Source organism: Asterias amurensis, chromosome 8 (assembly GCF_032118995.1).
Source record: "Asterias amurensis chromosome 8, ASM3211899v1".
Taxonomy (NCBI): domain Eukaryota; kingdom Metazoa; phylum Echinodermata; class Asteroidea; order Forcipulatida; family Asteriidae; genus Asterias; species Asterias amurensis.
The window spans coordinates 10932837-10952154 of NC_092655.1; the positions used below are offsets into that span (position 1 = coordinate 10932837).

The window sequence follows — 19318 nt, forward strand, 5'->3', positions numbered from 1 at the left end:
TTGAAATTGAACTTACCGCCTAGTCGATGACTCTGAGATTCCGTCATGGCTGCTGGCATGGCGTTGATACGTCTAACGGATAAAATCTCACCACCACTCCTCGGCCCGGTAGCAAGAAAGTTCCCGTTAAACGCCACACACAGCGGTGTTGGATTCGCTTGGCGTTACCCGAGTTTACACGGATGGACGCTTGACTTGTTCGCAGGTGACAGGAAAATAATGTAAACAACCCACTCACACACACACGGAGGCCGATTACACCGGGTTGCCCTTACCTAGTCATTCACACGCGCTGAGTAATGAGGATTGCCGGCGGAACCAGACTACTGAATATGTATGAGTAAAAGTCCAGCGAGTCATAAACTTGGAAGTCGCAGCCGAGTTTGAATTTTTTATTATAAGGAACTGTTTTATATGGTTTATTTCATGTGAAAAGTTGGTTATATAACCAACATTGTTATATAAATTTTCCGAAAGATGTTTTAGTTTTCAAAATACTGATGAAAGGCATTATGGAATGTATAGAGGGCGCTATTCCATTAATGCAAGTTCGCTCGTGAGGAGAACCTGGGATTCCATGGCTGCACTTTTTGTGTTAAAATGATTTTAGAAACAATTATTGGATTTGAAAGAAAAAATATTGCCCGGGATGGCATTCAAGTTCCTTAAAGGAACACGTTGCCTTGGATCGGTCGAGTTGGTCTTTGAAAAGCGTTTTGTGACCGTTTGTTATAAAATGCATATGGTTAGATAGATGATGTAAAAGCAGAATACAATGATCTACACAAATATGCCTCAAAATTGCGTGGTTTTCTTGTTACCTCGTCCAATAACACGGTCGGCCATTGGGAGTCAAAATTTTGACTCCCATAGTGCCCGACCGTGATAGTTCGCGACGTAAAAAGAAAACCGTGCAACTTTGAGTGATACTTGTGTGGATCATTATATTCTACTTTTACAACACCTTTCTATATACATTTCATAACAAGCGTTTCCAAACGCTTTTTATAATAATTATACCAACTCGTCCGATCCAAGGCAACGTGTTCCTTTAAGCACCCTTGGTTGGTGAAAGCCTTCCGCGAGAACTTGGGGGAAAAGAACATTCCAGTTCTTGTAAAATTGTAAAGAGATCATGAGATGGGCTCAAGTGACATGCTTTTAGACAAATTTATTATTGTTGCATGTTTGTTCAATCGAGGTTCTCTTGAGTTTGTACCCGGCGGAGACCTTACCGGAACGGCTGAACAATGAATGCCAGTAATGGTAAACGCAGTTCCACCAACTAGGAAACTTTACGATAATTTCCACACGATGTCATGATTGTGTTTAAAGTAGAAAAAGAGAAGCAGGGAACAAATGCCGCATTTGCATATAAAAATTGCCGTTTTCGCCTCTATATTAACCTAACCCCGAGGACGGTTACGTATCGCATCTATGCACTCCTGATAGTAGAATAAAATGAAAAGGAAAATATGCATGGTATGGACGTAGGATTACGTGATAGTGACAACAAAAAAGGCAAGATTATGCATTTCCCTACCTCCTTTTTCTACTTTTTTGATACATTGCTTGATTGGAAGTAGATGACCGGAGGTAGGGACAAGAGACACTTGCATGAAATGTGACAATGATTTCCACTACTACCAGCATATCGTGCATAAGTTGGTGACAACAGGGGCAAAACCGGTACATTTTAATTTATGCAAATTATGCATATTATTCCAATACTTCCCCATTTCTCTTCTTTGATATGTCAACAGTTGTTTGGGAGGGTTTCAAAAGACATTTTCCTTAAAAAAAAAAATGTTGCAATTACTTTTTGTGTAGGTCAATATCCAGAGGATGTTTGATTAATTAGCTGGACCCCATTAATTATTTTCATAGAGCTGCTAAGCACAACAATTTGCTAAGCATGAAATTTCTTCTTTGACAAAAACAGATTACAACCAAATTTCTATTTGTTGCATATTACTTTTTACTGTTATTCAACTGTTGTTTGCTTATTCTATAAATCATGTTGAATTTTTTTTTTGCTATCTTGTTTTTATCGAGGAAGAAATTTCATGCTAAGCAAATTTTGTGTGCTTAGCAGCTCTATGAAATTGGGCCCTGGCTTCATTCGGGCTCTTGGTGGCGCGTGTTTCCTCAAAGGTTTGTCTACTGCATGCTGCTGCTGCCTGGTCGACGCACGTCACATCGTGTGCTGAAGAATATGAGAGGAGTAGACTTTTGTTTTTGTCTGTTTGCTTTGCCTAGCTGTAAAAACCGGAGATAAAGGTATGGAGGAAAGTTTCAATTGCCCTTGTCAATAGTCAGCTACTTCGCCTTTGTTCTTTGTTGTGACCCTGATACCCCCAATATTGCAATGATTTGGAGTAATTGCAGAATACCCGCCACCGGGAAGCACCCCAAACAAATAGTTTGAACTGTCAGTGTCACTGCGTACGCGAAGGGTCTGTATGATGAGTATGAATGCTGGTCGTCTCGCCACCTGACAAGCTCGCCACCAACAAAGTCGCCCCCCTGCAAAGTCGCCCCCTACCCGGCTCGCCCCGGGTTGAAATAAAGTCGCCCCCTGGGCTGGCAATGTCGCCCCCAAACAATGTCGCCCCCTAGCAAAGTCGCCCCCTGACAATGTCGCCCCCAGCCAATGTCGCCCCCTAGCAAAGTCGCCCCCAGATGTTGTTCAGAAAATAATTAAGACTACAATAATTATGGTAAAAAAATATAGTTAAAACATTTTCAGAAAAATTTCCATCTGAAGTAATGTGCTTGTGGAAGATCTAACCCTAACCCTAACCCTAACCCTAACCCTAACCCTAACCCTAACCCTACCCTACCACTAACCCTAACCCTAACCCTAACCCTAACCCTAACCCTAACCCTAACCCTAACCCTAACCCTAACCCTAACCCTAACCCTAACCCTAACCCTAACCCTTACCCTAACCCTAACCCTAACCCTAACCCTAACCCTAACCCTTAATTATTTTCTGGGGGCGACTTTGCTAGGGGGCGACATTGGCTGGGGGCGACATTGTCAGGGGGCGACTTTGCTAGGGGGCGACATTGTTTGGGGGCGACATTGTCAGGGGGCGACTTGGAACAACTCGGGGCGAGCCGGTTAGGGGGCAACTTTGCAGGGGGCGACTTTGTTGGTGGCAAGCTTGCTAGGTGGCGAGATGACCAGCCCCCATGAGTATAACTACATGTATGTTATCGACCCTCATTTGTTTTCGAACCCCAACTTTGAATTTCATTTATCTAGTCTTGGTGCAAGTCTTGCACAAGAATTTCACAAATCAAGAAACTGTTATTCAGCTCAGTAACTAGACGACATGATTTATTCTTGTCATTTGACATTGACATTGATTGTGAAAAACTGAAATCAGCGGTTAGCTGCTGGGGATTCGAACACGGTGACTCGAACCCACAACCTTGTGATTGCAAGGCCTGCAGTCTAACCACTTGACCACGGTGAACAGTCTGAAATGGGGGAAAACCATAGAGCTATATATATTGACTAGAGCGCTAACACCCCGTTATACACGCACTAAGGTTTTGAAGCCGTGTGGGCGCATCCATGTTTATGTACAAACCAATACAAAAGCTTGAAATTTTGTACGGCAATTGTACGGCTATTTGCATGATCGTGCGTCTGTTCTTTTTTATGTGCCATCGAAGCAAAAAATGCAGTGGATGTGAACGCACAATCTGCTGATCGTCGCACAAACTGCGAGCGTCATGTGCGTCATGATTAAAAGGCGCGTTTACCTTTTTTTTTTAGTACGGCAATCAAGTCGAAGTTACGGTTTTCGTAGCGCGGACGCACGCGAGTGGACAGTTGCGTAGGTATACGCACACGCCGAATGTAAAATAATCGCGGCAATGTGTGTTCTCTTAAAATTGCAAATTCATGCAACACACCAAACATGTCTGCGCCCAGGGTGGCTTCAAAACGCAGAGCAAGTTAGCGCTCTAGTCAATATATATAGCTCTATGGGGAAAACAGATTGTTTTGAAGTGTTTGTGCTTCAAGGGGGTTGGGGTGTTTAACTGTCATGCCTTGTGAAGGTGTGATATCTCCGGATTCTAATCAAGTAGCCATTATATGTCTTGGGACAAAAATGTAATTAGATTTGTTTACTTTAATAGTAATCGAATGAGAATTTTGATTTATTTTTCATCCTGAATGTTCATTAAAATACCAACCAATGAGAGGTTTGAAAACATATGACGTCGCTCCATTAGCAATGTAAATAATGGATTAGCTCTCGTAACAGAAAAACAAAACTTTTCAGATTTCAACACACGATGAAGTGTAAGTGTCATTGTAAAAAAGCTTGGATAGATGATTTAAAAAAAAATCATTTAGTTTTTGATTGTGGACAATTTTTCTGTTATCCTACTGAACCATGTCACCAGGATACAGTGCCCCAGCTACTGGGTCTACTGATTGATATAATGCTACTGAAGGTGTAGATAGCCCTATGCATAGATTTGTGGATAACTTCATGGCGCCACCACTTTGACTTTTAACTAATTTTTTTATCCGTAAACAAAATTGATTGATTGCTACAATTGAAGGAACACGTTCATGTGCGCACTCCGAAAAAAGTTGTCAAGCAATCTCAACGATCTTGACAACTTGCTCAATTTCTGAGTGCGCGTATGTACGTATTCATATTATAATTTAATTCGGATTCTTTTAACTGTAGCCATCGATCATATTGGTTTTTTTCTATTGGTTAAGGGAACCCGCCTCACTATGAGAACTGTGCGCGCCTCGAAAATTAACAAGTTTTAAAGATCATTGAGATTTGTTGAAAATTTCACACAATTAAAAATCATTTTACCCATGACGTGTAATGTTTTTTTGAACAAATCTAGGCGTAGGGCTATCTACAACTTCAGTACAGTAGCATAAGATCGATAAGTTTCATGATGCAGATCGTTGCACAAAAGGAAAGCGAAGAAATTGATATCAGTGGTGCCAGGGCCAAGGATACGGAGTGGATCGGACCAATTTATGGGGCTACCTCAGGCTCAGCTCAGGTGTAAAACAAGCAACAAAACATTGAGAAAATGGTTGCGTCGAGCGCATATTTTTTCCAACCTTTGTTAGGCCCTTATTATTATCTAGTATATTACTAGAACTTTGACTATGATGAGGTGTATTGTGCTAACTGCTATCAATGTGCAAACCCATTGAAAATCTTTTTAAAATTTGGTTGCCCAATTACAGCTTTCTTAAAGTTTTTTTTTAGAAACAGGATCTTGCCAAAATGAGGGTACCTATGTGTTTGTTGTCACAGTGAGTTGGGACAGGTCCAGAAAACCAACTCTGCTAAACAAAATTACAAAAAATCATAATTTCTCACCGTTATTACGGAAGGTGAAGATGAATTGGTGATAATTTGCAATTTTTTTGACCTGTGCTGAGCTTAATGAGAATACAATGAACATACAGAGCCTAATCTAAGCGAGACCCAGTTTCTAAAAAGAACTGTAGGTGCAAATAAACAGGACGAGCAAAAAGTGACTACTTGATTATGTACGACCTAGTTTGAGAATTGTGGAGATGATTAGTGGATCAAACCTCATTGTTCTAGGTAGGAGTATTATTCCTCAAATCTTTTTGATCGCTTGACTTGACCAGAAATAAACTAAAATTAATTTGCTGTTTAATAAGATAATTTGTTCCTTTCTCTTTGCAGTGGCCTGGAGACCTCCCCGTTTGATTTGCTTGAATATCGCAAAGTAGTCATCATGAAATGCCTAGTGGTTTTTCGTAACCCTAGCATGCCTGACATTGTGCTCTTGAAGGCTGATAAAGCATTCATTAATCATATCAATCAAGCAGCGAGGGAAAGACACTTATTGGTAAGTGGTAGGATTTAAGCCATCCTTGTTGGGCTGTGCAAATGGTTTGCGTAAGCCTTTGCTTTCTGCCGATCCAAGATTGCCAGCAAGATTCCAGTAAACAAGCAACATTTATATCTGTGTCTAACCAATGAGCTATCTACCCCTATGTAACATTCCTTTGGAAGGCAGTGCCGTCTTGTATGACTGTGGTCGGCTAGACCATAGTCAATTTGTGTCAAACTTAGGACATTAAGTGTTAATAAGTGTTTTTAGTCAACATGATTTAAGTTTGTTGTACATTATTTCTTAAGACACTTTGTTTCTTCCTCTGATTATTGCATACAGGAAGACGAGTCCGATGTGGATTATTTGGATATTTCGGTAGCAACTCAGTTTTTCTCACCCATCGTAGCATCCTACGCTGCAATGTCAAATGAGCTTAATTCTCCATACTCATCAATAAAAACTCATAATGACTTTTTATTTGTCCTGAGGCAGGTAAGGATTCAAATAGCAATGTTGTTGTTGTTACTCAGGGGCCAATTTCATAAAGCTGCTTAAGCACATAAAGTAGCTAAGCACAACAACAGCTGTAATGACAAGATATATGGTTGGATGGTTGGTTTGAATACCAAGGAAAATAATAAGCTTAAACTATGAATATATTACCCAAACCCTTCATGATCCAGCTTACACAGGACAGTCATAAATTTCTAGACTGGGTTTTTGTTCAATTGTTTTATTGTTTGTTCTTAATAATTAGTGCGATGGTTATCTTTACATTGCTGTGAATGGTGATGAGACTGAGTCAGAGCTATTTCTTCAACGCAAACTGCAAGTTCTTCAAAGGCTTTTAACATTCTACTATGGACCTATATTAGACCAGTAAGTATAACCATTTTTTGTCATATGAGAATAAAAGAGAATCTATTTGGTTAAATTTTTCTAAAATTATAGTTATCAAAGAGATATATTTCGGTTTAAAGTCACCTGGAAATATAATTTGTTTTCTTTCAAACATAAGAGTATATGCTTACGAACAATAAAACAATTTTTTTAGTAATTGTTTGTCACGATTTATATGTTTAAAAAATATATAAAGTTGTTTGGGGGCTGACTCCGCCTACCCCTTTTGTGACGTCAATCAAGGCAGACTTTGCCTGCAATGCGTATAGTAAACACACGTGCAAAGTACATGTACGTCCAAGTCGTGAGTTTGTACATTTCAAAAAGTGTTTGTCTGCATTCAGCAGCAATACACCTGGTCGGCATTGCTGGAAAAAAAACAATTTTTGTTGTTGTTGAAACGTACAAACTCACGATTTGGTCCGTATATGTACTTTGCAAATGTGTTTACTCTAAGCATTACAGGCAAAGTCTGCCTCGATTGACGTCATAAACAGCGCCCTCTCGGGTCGGGGTCTACTCTTAAATTTGTAAATAACATAAGAACTGATTTTTTAAAACCTTAGTTAACTGTTTATTCACATTCCACTCATCGAAACACATATGTTAGTGACAAAAGCTTTATTTTGAAAAAATACCACTTCTAGGTGACTTTAATGATGTAAATTTCCGACAAGTGTACATGTATGTAAACAAAATATACGCGAATTACAATGGCGCGTCGTAGCCATGTGGTTAAGAGCACCGGACCCAAGCTCTAGTGTTTCTGATCAGCAGAGTGTGTGCCCTTAAGCAAGACATTTGACCATATTATTTGCTTCATCCTTCGGATGGGACATAAGGCCGTAGGTTTGAGGAGTTGTGTAATGCACATAAAAGAACCCACTTACACTCATCACTGAGAGAATAGGCTTGTCCCTGTGTGTCTGAATGCACTTAGCACATTATAACTCTTATAATTTATAATCTTATCAATTACATCTCATAACTAAAAAAAGAAAAAATGCATTAGAATGTTTCTCTCTGTTCAACTGCCTTTGAGTAATATAATATTTTGAAAGAAGTGTGTTAATCTGCAGGACTGCAGGTCACGTTCCTTTACTCTTACACACAATTTATTAAGGCTGGAAACCGCCACACCACACCATGGTCACGATCACCTAATCACAGTCTGCCTGTTCAGACTTTGATATGACTGACCCCCGTGCTAAGAGTGCGTTTATTTGGCTGTGTAAATCGGAACCAAGCAAATGCACCCTAAACCATTAAATGGTTTTGGAAGGATTTGGTTTGTTAATGGGTTATGTTAATTTGATTGTTGTTGGTAAAAATTAATGCCTGACCCTCTATTGATGTTGTGTATGTTCATACAGGCTACGACCAGATACTCAATCAGCAAGGAAGACTGTATGGGAAGAGTTTACCAGAGTGATTGACACATGGACAGAGCTGTATAACAAAGAACAGTGCTTCCTAGTTGAGGTAATCATATTATTTAATGGCAGGTTTTACGGTTGGTAAATACTCCAAGAATTAATCATTGTGAACTTTCATTTTTTTTAAATCCTAAACTACTATGTATTACTGTAAACTACTCATAATTTGAATATAATTGACAATTTTTGTTAACATGTGTAATGTAGGGCAGCAATACAAATAAATGTGCGTGTGAGTAACTGTAAAACCAACTTGTTAAGAAACACCTCAGCTGAAGATAAGGTATAACATTTTGTGAAATAATTCCCTTCAAAGGAGTGTAGTTTTTAGAGAGGGATTCTAAAACATTTCAATTTGAGAATCATTTACTTGGGCTCTAAACTGGCATTGTGTGTACTCATACCAAAAATTGCCAATTTTATTGTTCCGAGGCATTTCTTATGACATAAACGTTTAATTCTGAAAAGAACTTAGAGTGTGTAAAAGCCAAGTCCAATTATTCAAATCATTAAAAAAAGTAGCTCAATACACTTCCTATAGGCTTTGGTACTAGGAGCCAGTTTGTGTGAGTTGGGTGTGGCTTACAGTGGAATTATGTCACACTTTGAACAGGACACAACAGGATACAATACTTGCAGGATACACATACAAATATTGTACAAATATTGACTGCTTCGAGATATATGGTTAAAACTACAACTCCCGAGGTGATCCCCGGAGTGTTCTATTTTCCCGAGTCGTATGCGGTGATCCTTGAAGGAGTCGGAGTTGTAACACCCCAACAGACTTTGAATCATCTTTGTACACTTAACGTTCCTACGCGCATTACAGATACACAGATGCACAACTTATTGGGTTTGAGGTGGGTAAAAAGACGTCTGGATACTGCATGCGCCATGTAATAGATTTTACTATTGCATGGCAAACGGCTGTCAAACAGCCGCAGAGTTGTAGTAAAACAAGATATAACATGTGATGCGCTTAAAACCAATGAAAAGGCAGAATTTGTGTAAGGGGTGTTATAAAAAGAATTGAAGTAAAAAGCATGCTGTCCAAACTGTTACAAGTTTACAGAAGGACAAATAGATACTCTGATGTATTGAGCATAGGAGTTAATTGATGTTTTCTACAGGCCATTGAGAGACTTCAAGTCAACCAAACTGTGAATGAGATATGTATCAGTGCCTTGGAAACGGTCTTAAGGAAACTACGTGCTGTTGGGGAGAAGTATGCCGTTCATGCCATGCTGATGGTAGACGCTAAGCTTCTGGCTTTATATTCAAGGTATGTACATTTGAAAACACACCTCGTAAAGGCTTGGTTAGCTAATGGCTAATTCAGTTCAATAGAATTAGAGTCTTATTATTTCCAAACCGTTTATTTAAATAAAAGTGAATACACTACAACATTTAAATCCAATTACATACTATTGAGTCTACAGACTAACTTTAAAGGAACTCTACAGAATTTGTTTGCTAACAAAAGAGTTGCTGGCAGTAAGCACTTTATTTAGTCCACCATATACATAGACTGAACTGCCTGTAGAAGTTTGAGATCAATCGGTCATCTGGGTCACGGGAAAATAGTGAAAACCTGTACACATTTTGCATGATAACGATTCAAAACAAAAATGAATAAAGCACTCCCTGAGCAATAAACTCCAAACGGGAAATTAGTTTTATTTATTTCTCATCGAATATGACACTTCAGACAGAAATATTTCAAGAAATGTTTTCTAGTGTCATCAGCGCTAGACCGTGTTAAGTTTTATGTAAATCTGTGATCTTTCTTACCAATTCTGTATATTCCATAAAGTCCATTTTTTTCATGAATAGTATATTTTTAAACTTAATGAACAAAAATTGAAATTGAACTGTATAATGTTGTATCATTCTTTTCTTTTTTTGCAAGTTTGCTTGATGATAGTTTTATTTAATAGCGCCTGTATATTACCTAAAAATGTAGCGTGTTTGAATGTCCTGTACAACTCGGCTTTATGCTTTTTGGATAACTATATGCCTGCTGATCAGTGACAGGCAGTGTGTAAGGGGCTTTGATACTAATGAATATCTGATAATTGTTGTTGTTATAGCCGCAAGGCCTCTGAGTTCCAATCCTCTGATATCCTGCTGACGACATTGCTAGCTCAGAGCTTCTATCCTACTACAGAGACACTAGAGAATCTATTAAGTCAGAGTGTAGCACAGAGTGAATGGCCAACTCCATTCAGTCAGAATCTATCAAGTGCTAGTGATGAATTCTTGAGTGCTGGGGAAGAAGGCTCTGATGATGCGGTATGTACTACAAACATTACAAAACACCACATTTAGACAGTCTAAATATATGACAGCTGTAGTCTTATGTAAGGTCAAGATTAGTTTTTGAATTTTATTTTTCTATACTTATGCAACTAAAAACCTGCAATTAGCCAACTTTGGTGTTTCTGATCAGCAGAGTGTGGGTTTGAATCCCCAGTCGTGTCCTTAAGCAAGACACTTAACCATTGCTTTGTCCTTCGGATTGGACGTAAAGCCGTTGGTCCCATGTGTTATCCAAAAGAGAAGGGGTTTGCCCCGGTGTTCCTGGCTGTGGCTGCTGTACATAATTTGGTTTTAGAATCCATCACTGCAATAACCTGTCTTTCTGAAAGTTTGTACTTACTCAATGCCTTGAGTACCTTGTAAGTAGGTACATACGCTATATAAGACTTTGATGTTATTATTTTTAAGCAGTTGTGTTTTTTATATTTTTTAATTACCCGATGTGTCTGATGCCTCTTAGCATCTCAGTCTTCCATTAGCATCTGCATTTCCAAAGTTGTGTAAATGTTGATCAAAGAACGTATTGTACGTTCAGTCCTCTTACTACAGCCCTGCGGATTCAGACAACGACGATGAGGGGCTTGATGGTGCGGCATCTAGAGTTAAAGGTCAACCAATCAAAACAAAAGAATCCAGTAAACAAGAAGAAGGAGCTGTGGGTTGTAGTACATCATCTGAGTCGTTAAGTGAAGGAGAATCTGAGTTTAGTACACCTCCAGTTAGTGTATCGCCAAACAAGCAACTTGGCAAGGTATCAATAAAACATTCATTCATAAATACCCCAGACAGTTTCTCTACTCCTATTGGTGGAGAGCGCGTCGCGTGGGGGTGTTTAAACGGTTGATAATGACCAGTGTTTATAACCAGCTGGCTTCCGCGTGTCAGGCACGCAAGATTATCACGCGGAACGAAATTCATAGCTTTTAGTAACAGCGTATAATCTACCTCTAAGCACGAGTGTAATCTATTTCTAAGCGCGCGCGCGTACACACAACCCATGCGCAACAGACTCTTCACAAAGTTTTTGAAAAAAAATAATTCAAACCTAGAATTTTCAACTGTCAAAGTGTCTATAATTGTATTTTTTTTAAGTTTTTTTTTCAAAAGGGCATTTATGAATGGGAATAAAAGAGTAGTGACTCGTTCTTAAACGTCCGTTTAAAACCTTGAAGGGTCGTTTCCGTGCGCTAAAGTCCCTCACCGCCTTCGGCTTGGGCCTTTTTCACACAGCCATTCGACCCTGCTGGCTTAAAACAGCCGTGTAAGAACTTGTCGCTGGCCTTTTATTCCCTTATTAACAGTTTGAATGACTGGATTTACTCTTCAGAAAGAAGAGAAAGAGTTGCCTAAGGAGAATGAAGATGTGAGTAGAGGTTCAGGTGTAGCTACACAATCAGCACTGCAAGGAGCTACAGTATCTGCTAGTGAGAGTATAGATAATGAAAGGAAAGATTGTGTACGAATGCCTGCATTCCTACAGCTGCCTGCTTGTAAATGCTCTCCTCATGTACTACAGTTTGTACCTATTCTACCTGGGACTACAATGGTCATTGTCATCGAGGTGAGATCAATTTATGTATAGTTATGATTTATTTATTTATTTATTTATTTCCTTTATTTACCCAGGGTGAGCCAAATCAGTAAAAAACTGGTTTCCATTTGGGCCCTGTGAACAAACTAACATGTTTAAAGTAAACATAAAATAACAATGATTTTTAAAATGATCTTAAAGTAGTATAAAGAATACACACATATCTGACAGGAAAGTAACCAGATATTCATTCTATGACTTTCTTTATGTCAAGAAAATTGGCATAGAAGTTGAGAACCTTGTTTAATCCTAAAAGTGTCCTTTGTTTTTCGGCAGGGCCACTGGCCCTCACACCATGATGCCTTCAATTGACCTTTATGAAAGTTCAAGTTCAAACTGGGCATGTTATGGCTGAGTGGTTGAAGAGCACTGGACCCAAGCTCTGGTTTTTCTGATCAGCAGAGTGTGGGTTCAAGTCCCAGTCATGACACTTGAGTTCTTAAGCAAGACACTTAACCATTATGGCTTCATCAGTCTGACGGGACATAAAGCCGTAGACCTTGTGTGTTGTGTAATGCACGTACAAGAACACAGTTACTTATTGCTAAGAGAAGGGGTTTGCCCTGGTGTGTCTTGAAGTGGCTGCTAAATGTGCACAGCACCTTTCAAACCTTTATAAGGTGCTACATAAATTTGGTCTCATAATTTTGAAGATTTCAGTAACTTGTCTCAGAATTTGTCTGTCTGTTATTACTATTATTATTCATTCAAATATTGCAGACACTAAGTACTCATAAAGTTATTACATATGAGGGTAGATATTATTGATGTGAATGATTAGTAACCTGTGTGCCAATTTGGTAGCCAGGTCTGTTGACTCAGCAAAGATTGGAGCTGGTTTTAGAAATGACATTATGATTAACAGATGAAGATATTGTGTAAATGTTTTTGTTCTGTTTATTACTGTTTTTATTATTATTTGTAGGTGAGGTTTCAACTGGCTAAGATGATCAGCAAGACGTTAGATATCTTGACTCAGATTGGACAGTCTAGGAACGAGTCTGAGACACATTTGCATTACTCACCACGCTTAATCATCGAGTCTTTGGAGAATATGGTCAAACAAATATGTGACCACGCCAGGAAATTCAAGGTAGCTCATTCATCTGGATAATCTTCTTCGCTTTGTCTGATTTTTTAAACGACAAAGGAATATTTCTGTTTGATTTTGTCATCTCATGCCTAAGTTAGTAACTGCAAAATGATTTTATCTTTCTGTTGACCTAGCTGTTGCACCTACATTAGGTCACTCGAGGCGACTGTCTTCCATGCTCAACATTTTGGGAGTTAAGTCAATTGCATATACAAATTATAAGCTTGTAAGTGCTGCGTTATCTAAAATGCGCACCGCTTTGTGTTACACATACAAGGACAGTTTTTACCAAACATGCACAGCCAAGCAGATTGTGATGAGGATGTCAGGTGAAATTGATCAGAATCAGAATATAAAGATTTTACCAACTACAATATTTTTATTCTCAAGCTCTTAACTGAGAAAGTCCATAACTAACCCTTTGAATCTTGTTATTTTGAAAATGTACGTTTTTTCATGAACTAAGCATCAGAGAAATCTCTAATTGTGTTTATGGGCTAGTCATAGTGATCTTGTGTAATAAATACTGATTATAATATGTTTTCAAATTTGCAGACAAACTGCATGAACAGGCATCAGGAAGATTTGAAGGACACTTGGAATAATGTAAAACGCTTTGGGCTTCAGGAATATCTAGATACTCATCGGACAGTAATCATTCCAGCAAGGTAATCAAAGATCTTACTAGTCCAGGCATTACATACACAAATAAATGTCTTACATGTATAGACAAATCCATTCATTACCACCTACCAAGTTTGTAATTCACCATGGAGTACATGTGCCACACACTCAATGCCTAACACAAGGGCTCGCATTTGGCGAGAAAATCCACATGACTGAAGGGCTTGTAGCTGAACATTTTTACTGGACCAGAATTTATTCAACAAAACCAGATTCGAAACGAGTTAAACAAGCAATAACATGACAAAGAGAAGATCTATCTCATTTGTCATGCTACTTCGATACTCCACAGAATTGAAAGATATATCAGAATCATTGTAATCATTTTCCACAAAGATACTACACAATGAGGTATTACTGTTATTAGTCAACTGGAAAACACAAGACCACTGGGCTTGTTCGATTGCCATTGTACCGGCCCAATGCTTAAAGTACTGACTCTGGCCTGTGGTCAAGTGTTTATTTTGAGCCCTGGATGCAGCAATCCAGCTTTGTTTATATGTGTACATTATTTGTTCGAATGGAGTTCAATCATAATCAGTTTTTTGATGGACTTGGGAGTGTGGGGTATCACAGTCATAATTGATCAATGTTAAAAAGTTGATAACTTTGTCAACATTTTCTATCCATATTTGAGATATTTGATTTGCTATCCGATTCTTTGTCTCCAGGTTAGAGTCTGCTCTGTCTGAGATGTGTCGTTTACTTAAAGTCATTTTCAGGGTGCGATACTTCACTGTGAAATCCAACCCTGAGAGTGTGTCCAAACGCTATGCAGAAGCCATTAAAGATTCACAAAGCTTACTGAGGGAGAGTTTGTATCATTATCAACAATACTTAACCATCAAGGCAAAGCGCAATATCACCATGACTACATACCTAGAAGACTTCCCAGGTCTTGTACATTTTATACACGTTGATAGGAAGACTGACCAGATCACAGCGCCCTCTATCAGTGTGTCTGAAGTACCATATGATGGGATAGTGCAGTCTGGGGCATCATCATTAGTAAAGGAGAAGGTTAGTTCAGTCAACCATTCACAAATTAGATTTGATTAGTGTCTGTTACAATGATTTTCCCAGTCATAACTAAGTGACCGCTTAAACTTGAGTTCCTCAGATTATAGGGACAGTTGCTATGTCACATGGGTTAAGGGTACGCTTTTGCGTAGTCATAAGAGACGTTGAACACCCTTACACATTTCTAAATGAATGTCCATGGACCTTTGGTACTAAGGTTTGCCTGAGGATCCAGGAAAGTTCACACCAATAAGTTAACCTTTAGTAGTACTAACTAGCCAGATCATCTGGGCCCAATGTCATGGTTCTGCTTACCACATAATGATGGGCTTACTGTACCTTATGGATTTATAAGCAATAATTCTGTGGTAAAGCAGGACTATGAAATTGGGCCCAGATGTTATTCATCCCCCAGGGATGAGATTGTTCAGACTTTTGTCTGAATTCAGACTTTTTATGTCGGCCTGGTGAAGAAAATCAAATAATATTTGTTTCCACAAATAAAGAAATCCTGCTCATTGGTCTACTTCTCTAGTGCTTTGAATACTGTTTCCAAAAGCTCCTTGGAATCTTTAACCCCAGGGATTACCAAACAGTAGAAATGCCATCATTTCAACTTAACTTTGAATTTGTATCCAAGTTTCAGACTTTTCCGTTAGTAATGACTCTCACCCCTGGTTATTATTTGGAAAACAATACATTTTTATGCATGTACCGGTAGCTCACCAGTCTAATAGTTATCTTGTAAGCAGCTTATCTGAATGTTTGTGTGTATCTAATGCCAGCCTACATTGTCTTCGTCTAGGTATGGAACATAGTACCTACAATGCATGAGTATTTAATGCAAGGATTCTATACAGCAGCATTAAGACAAGGAGATTTCTATTTCTCATATTACATCTACTTTGAAGATGTGACAGTAAGTATGATGAGTCTCTCTATGTATGGCCCATTAGACCACTGTCTAGAGACCAGTACATTCATGAGCAATTCAATCAGATTGATATGACTTATTTGGCTAACTTCTAAGAAAAATCATTCTAAAACACTCAACATTGATATAATTGACAAAAAGAAAAAAAAGTCAATGAAACACAAGAAAACTTACAAAAGAAGAAGTAATTTTGTGTATTTGTTTTTTACCCTTACACCCATGTAAATTAGTTCTGTGAAAAAACTCCACAAAAAAGGGTTTTTGTCAAGGCTAACAGAACAAGTCAGAATTATTTCCACTGTTGTGGGGGTTCTCCCCAGGTTTTTTGGAAAACTGGGGGGCTTTCTTGACCCAAATTTTGGAAGTTTGGCCAAATGACGCTGACTTGAAACTAAGTCTCCTGAATGTTTTCTACTTTGAGTTTATCTTGGTTTTAAATGCCCTAATGTGCATTCAAATTCTTGCCAATTTTCACTACAATATTGTGAAACAGTTAAAAATGAGACATGTGACACATTTACCTACACTTAACCTAATGTATACTCTGCTGCATTTCATTACTTGTTTGTATTAATAATCGATTTTGAATTTGTTTTGCTTTTGAAGGGAAAGCTGGTAGCTGCCCAGCGATCAATGAAAACCGAAAATACTGACATTCCTGGTATCTTGACTGGAAACTTCTTCAAGTAAGTTCAATGTGAGGTTAGAAAGTCAAGTGTTATGGCTGAGAAGTTTGCAGTGGACACACCATAACCCGGGTGCAAAGTCTTCAGTTATGCCAATCTCAGCACTAAGGTTTCTCACCAAAGTGTTTAGCTGAAATAGACTTCAGGTTACCACTGCGTTTCTTAAAGGGTTTTGATACCTTTTGTAGATCACTTTTTGGGCCATGACATAAATTCAAAAATTAGAAAAGCTAAAATCACAGAGTCGCGTAAAGTACAGAGTCGCGTAAATCCAATGTACATGCAAATCAAAATGTTGTCTTACTGAGACAAAAATTGTAAACCTTTAAAGTTCATTGACCAACCTTAACAGAGACTGCATGACATAAAGTATGACAAAAATCAGAAAAGTGCAACAAGTTAACAAAGTCACTATTTAAATTGCTGCTTTATACATTTTGGGTTTGGTGCAGCATCTTGGAGCATAGACGGATACATTCATAAGGCACACATTGGTCAGCTTGGCACTTAAACCTGTTTAAAGATGTACAATTCCTATCCTAAGGAGTTGATAATGTAATTATGATATTTTGCATTATCAGTAGACACAAAATGACATTTTGTTTGTGTTTTGTAACCAGGGACTTAGTGGAGCGTTGTTTCCCTGGTATCCCGCATGGTATGATTCGTTGCTGTGAGCTGCTATGCATTCATCTATCAGTGGTCCCCATCCAGTATGTTACAGCTCATGCAAGACGTTTAAGTGCATCATTATGGGAGACCTCAGGAGAAGTGGCCACACCCGTTAATCTTCTGTAACAATAAGCCATTTGCGAGTTAGATTTGAATAATGTCTGGTACAATGGCTTGCTTAGTCACAAGTTAACGCTTACATTTGAATTCCACAGACTATAGAGCCAGTTGCTGTGTCAAATGGTTCGGGACAAGCTTTTGCATTGAAAACCTCCAGATAAGCAAACCCTGGTACCATTGTGCCATACACATCCATTCAGAATTGTGTAAGGGTGTCCGTAACTACGCAAATCATGTGAGATAAAAACTGACTATATAGTCAGGAATTAAAGTTTATAATAGTCCGAGGAATTCAAATTAAAAGTGGCAACTTGTTATCCAGCAAGTCTTTCTATTAGACAATAATTAGACAATATTCAAATCTAACGAGCAAATTGCTTATTGGACGATGGTAGAACAACCGAACACAATGGCTGCTTGGGCACATATTCAACAAGCTAGCTACCTGTAGGGTTGCGGTACAAAGTCACAAATCCTTTGTCTGCAAAGTATTATGGTTTGAATAAATTTTCAACCCAGAACATTTTAATGTGAGAATTGATTCATGCATGAATCATTTCTTAGATTTTTAGAGGTAGGTGTCTGGTCTTGAATGCTGCTGCTGCCATCATGTTAAATGTTTGACGGATTAAACGTTTATTTGAAAATAAGAAGACAGTTTTTCGCTTTTTCAGCTGAAATTTTCACATGTGAATTTGTAATTTTGCTTATTAACCAGCATTAGATAGAAAAAAAACCAATCTGATTAACAATACAAGTCATTGATAGTTGAGTCATTGGATTAATATAAAGTGACCCTTTTATATTCAATCGAATGCACAAGGGAGTGGTTTTGGTTTGGGTCTATCAGATTTTGTTTTTGACAAAACATTCCTTACATAAGCTGACTGTGTAAATCTTCACTTCAACAAATTTAATTCAAGATAACAGAGTTTCCTTGTTTACTTGATTTTCAACTCTACTTACCTGGCTTTTCTTTGACTTTGTTGCATGTAAATATTTAGTAGTACATGTATTTAAGAAAACAGAGTCTCATTATTCATTAATTCTTGCCTATGTTATTAGTATATGATTTCTTTCATTTGGAAAATGCAATAATAAATTATTTTGGTAATTGATTGATAATTTTCTTTTAGAACTGATTAGTTGAAGACCGAGTGGGTATGTATTGACATATGATATAAAGACCGATTCCCCCATACAGTAAATTGCAATGGTCTGAAGGAAGTTGAATCCAAAGATGGTGCTGTTTCTACACAATTCACTGTATATGGAGGACAGAATCTCCCGTCATACAGGCTTTGTAAACCAGCCGACAATTTCACTTAAGAAGAGTCCCAACCCTGCACTGTAGCATGCAGACCTTAAGATTAATCCTAAGTTAGGACGAGTAACTTGTCCTAACTCGAGATAAGACAAGTCCTAACTCTTTGTGAAATCGATGCCAGGATATATTGTGTACAAATTTTGTATATAGTATGAACTTTTCTTTGTGCGTAATTTTGTTTAATTCTGAGTTATTGGTGCTACATGAACACTGTGCAGCCAGTGTATCCATTTAAACGAAGCTCATTGCCAACTACGTTTTTTCCTGATTTGTTTTATATCATGAATTTTCAGAGCTCATAAACAAAATTTATTCAAATAATTCTATTTTAAAAATTATTTTTTAAATAATAAATGACACACTAATAAATGATAATGTAATTATGCAAATTTGATTTTGCTTTATTTTTATAAGAGACATACTTCTTGATATTTGTAAACATAATTGTGAACTTAATATTTCTATTGTTATTTCTATTGGTCATCCATTGTCTTTTTTGTGAACTCTAGCAACAAGTAATGATTCAAGATTAAGTTGATTCTTCTAAACTTGTTCGTTAGTGACACACTCAATGACGTTTTGTGATTAGCTGATCATGCGACTGTTTTGTGGACACCATTGGTAATTACTCAATATAACTATAAGCATAAAACCGTACTT

At 38.0% G+C, this 19318-nt stretch overlaps 2 protein-coding genes across 2 annotated transcripts in view; one reads left to right on the forward strand and one right to left on the reverse strand.

Annotated features, from left to right (window-relative positions):
* LOC139940338 (actin-binding LIM protein 1-like) overlaps window positions 1-238 on the reverse strand; it is a 105847-nt gene extending 105609 nt beyond the window's left edge. The window contains exon 1 of the mRNA XM_071936547.1: window positions 17-238. Coding sequence (XP_071792648.1) covers window positions 17-59 — 43 coding nt within the window. The 5' untranslated portion in view covers window positions 60-238. The remainder of the gene's footprint in view (window positions 1-16) is intronic.
* A 1922-nt stretch (window positions 239-2160) lies between these two features.
* On the forward strand, window positions 2161-17339 carry LOC139940336 (BLOC-3 complex member HPS1-like). Its single transcript, XM_071936542.1, has 15 exons — window positions 2161-2280; window positions 5720-5885; window positions 6213-6365; window positions 6631-6752; window positions 8147-8255; window positions 9343-9494; window positions 10303-10504; window positions 11067-11282; window positions 11859-12092; window positions 13048-13215; window positions 13771-13883; window positions 14571-14919; window positions 15725-15838; window positions 16460-16539; window positions 17160-17339. Exons 2-15 carry the CDS (start codon window positions 5772-5774, stop codon window positions 17335-17337), a joined length of 2304 nt encoding a protein of 767 aa, XP_071792643.1. The 5' UTR covers window positions 2161-2280; window positions 5720-5771; the 3' UTR covers window positions 17338-17339.
* The last annotated feature ends 1979 nt before the right edge of the window (window positions 17340-19318 follow it).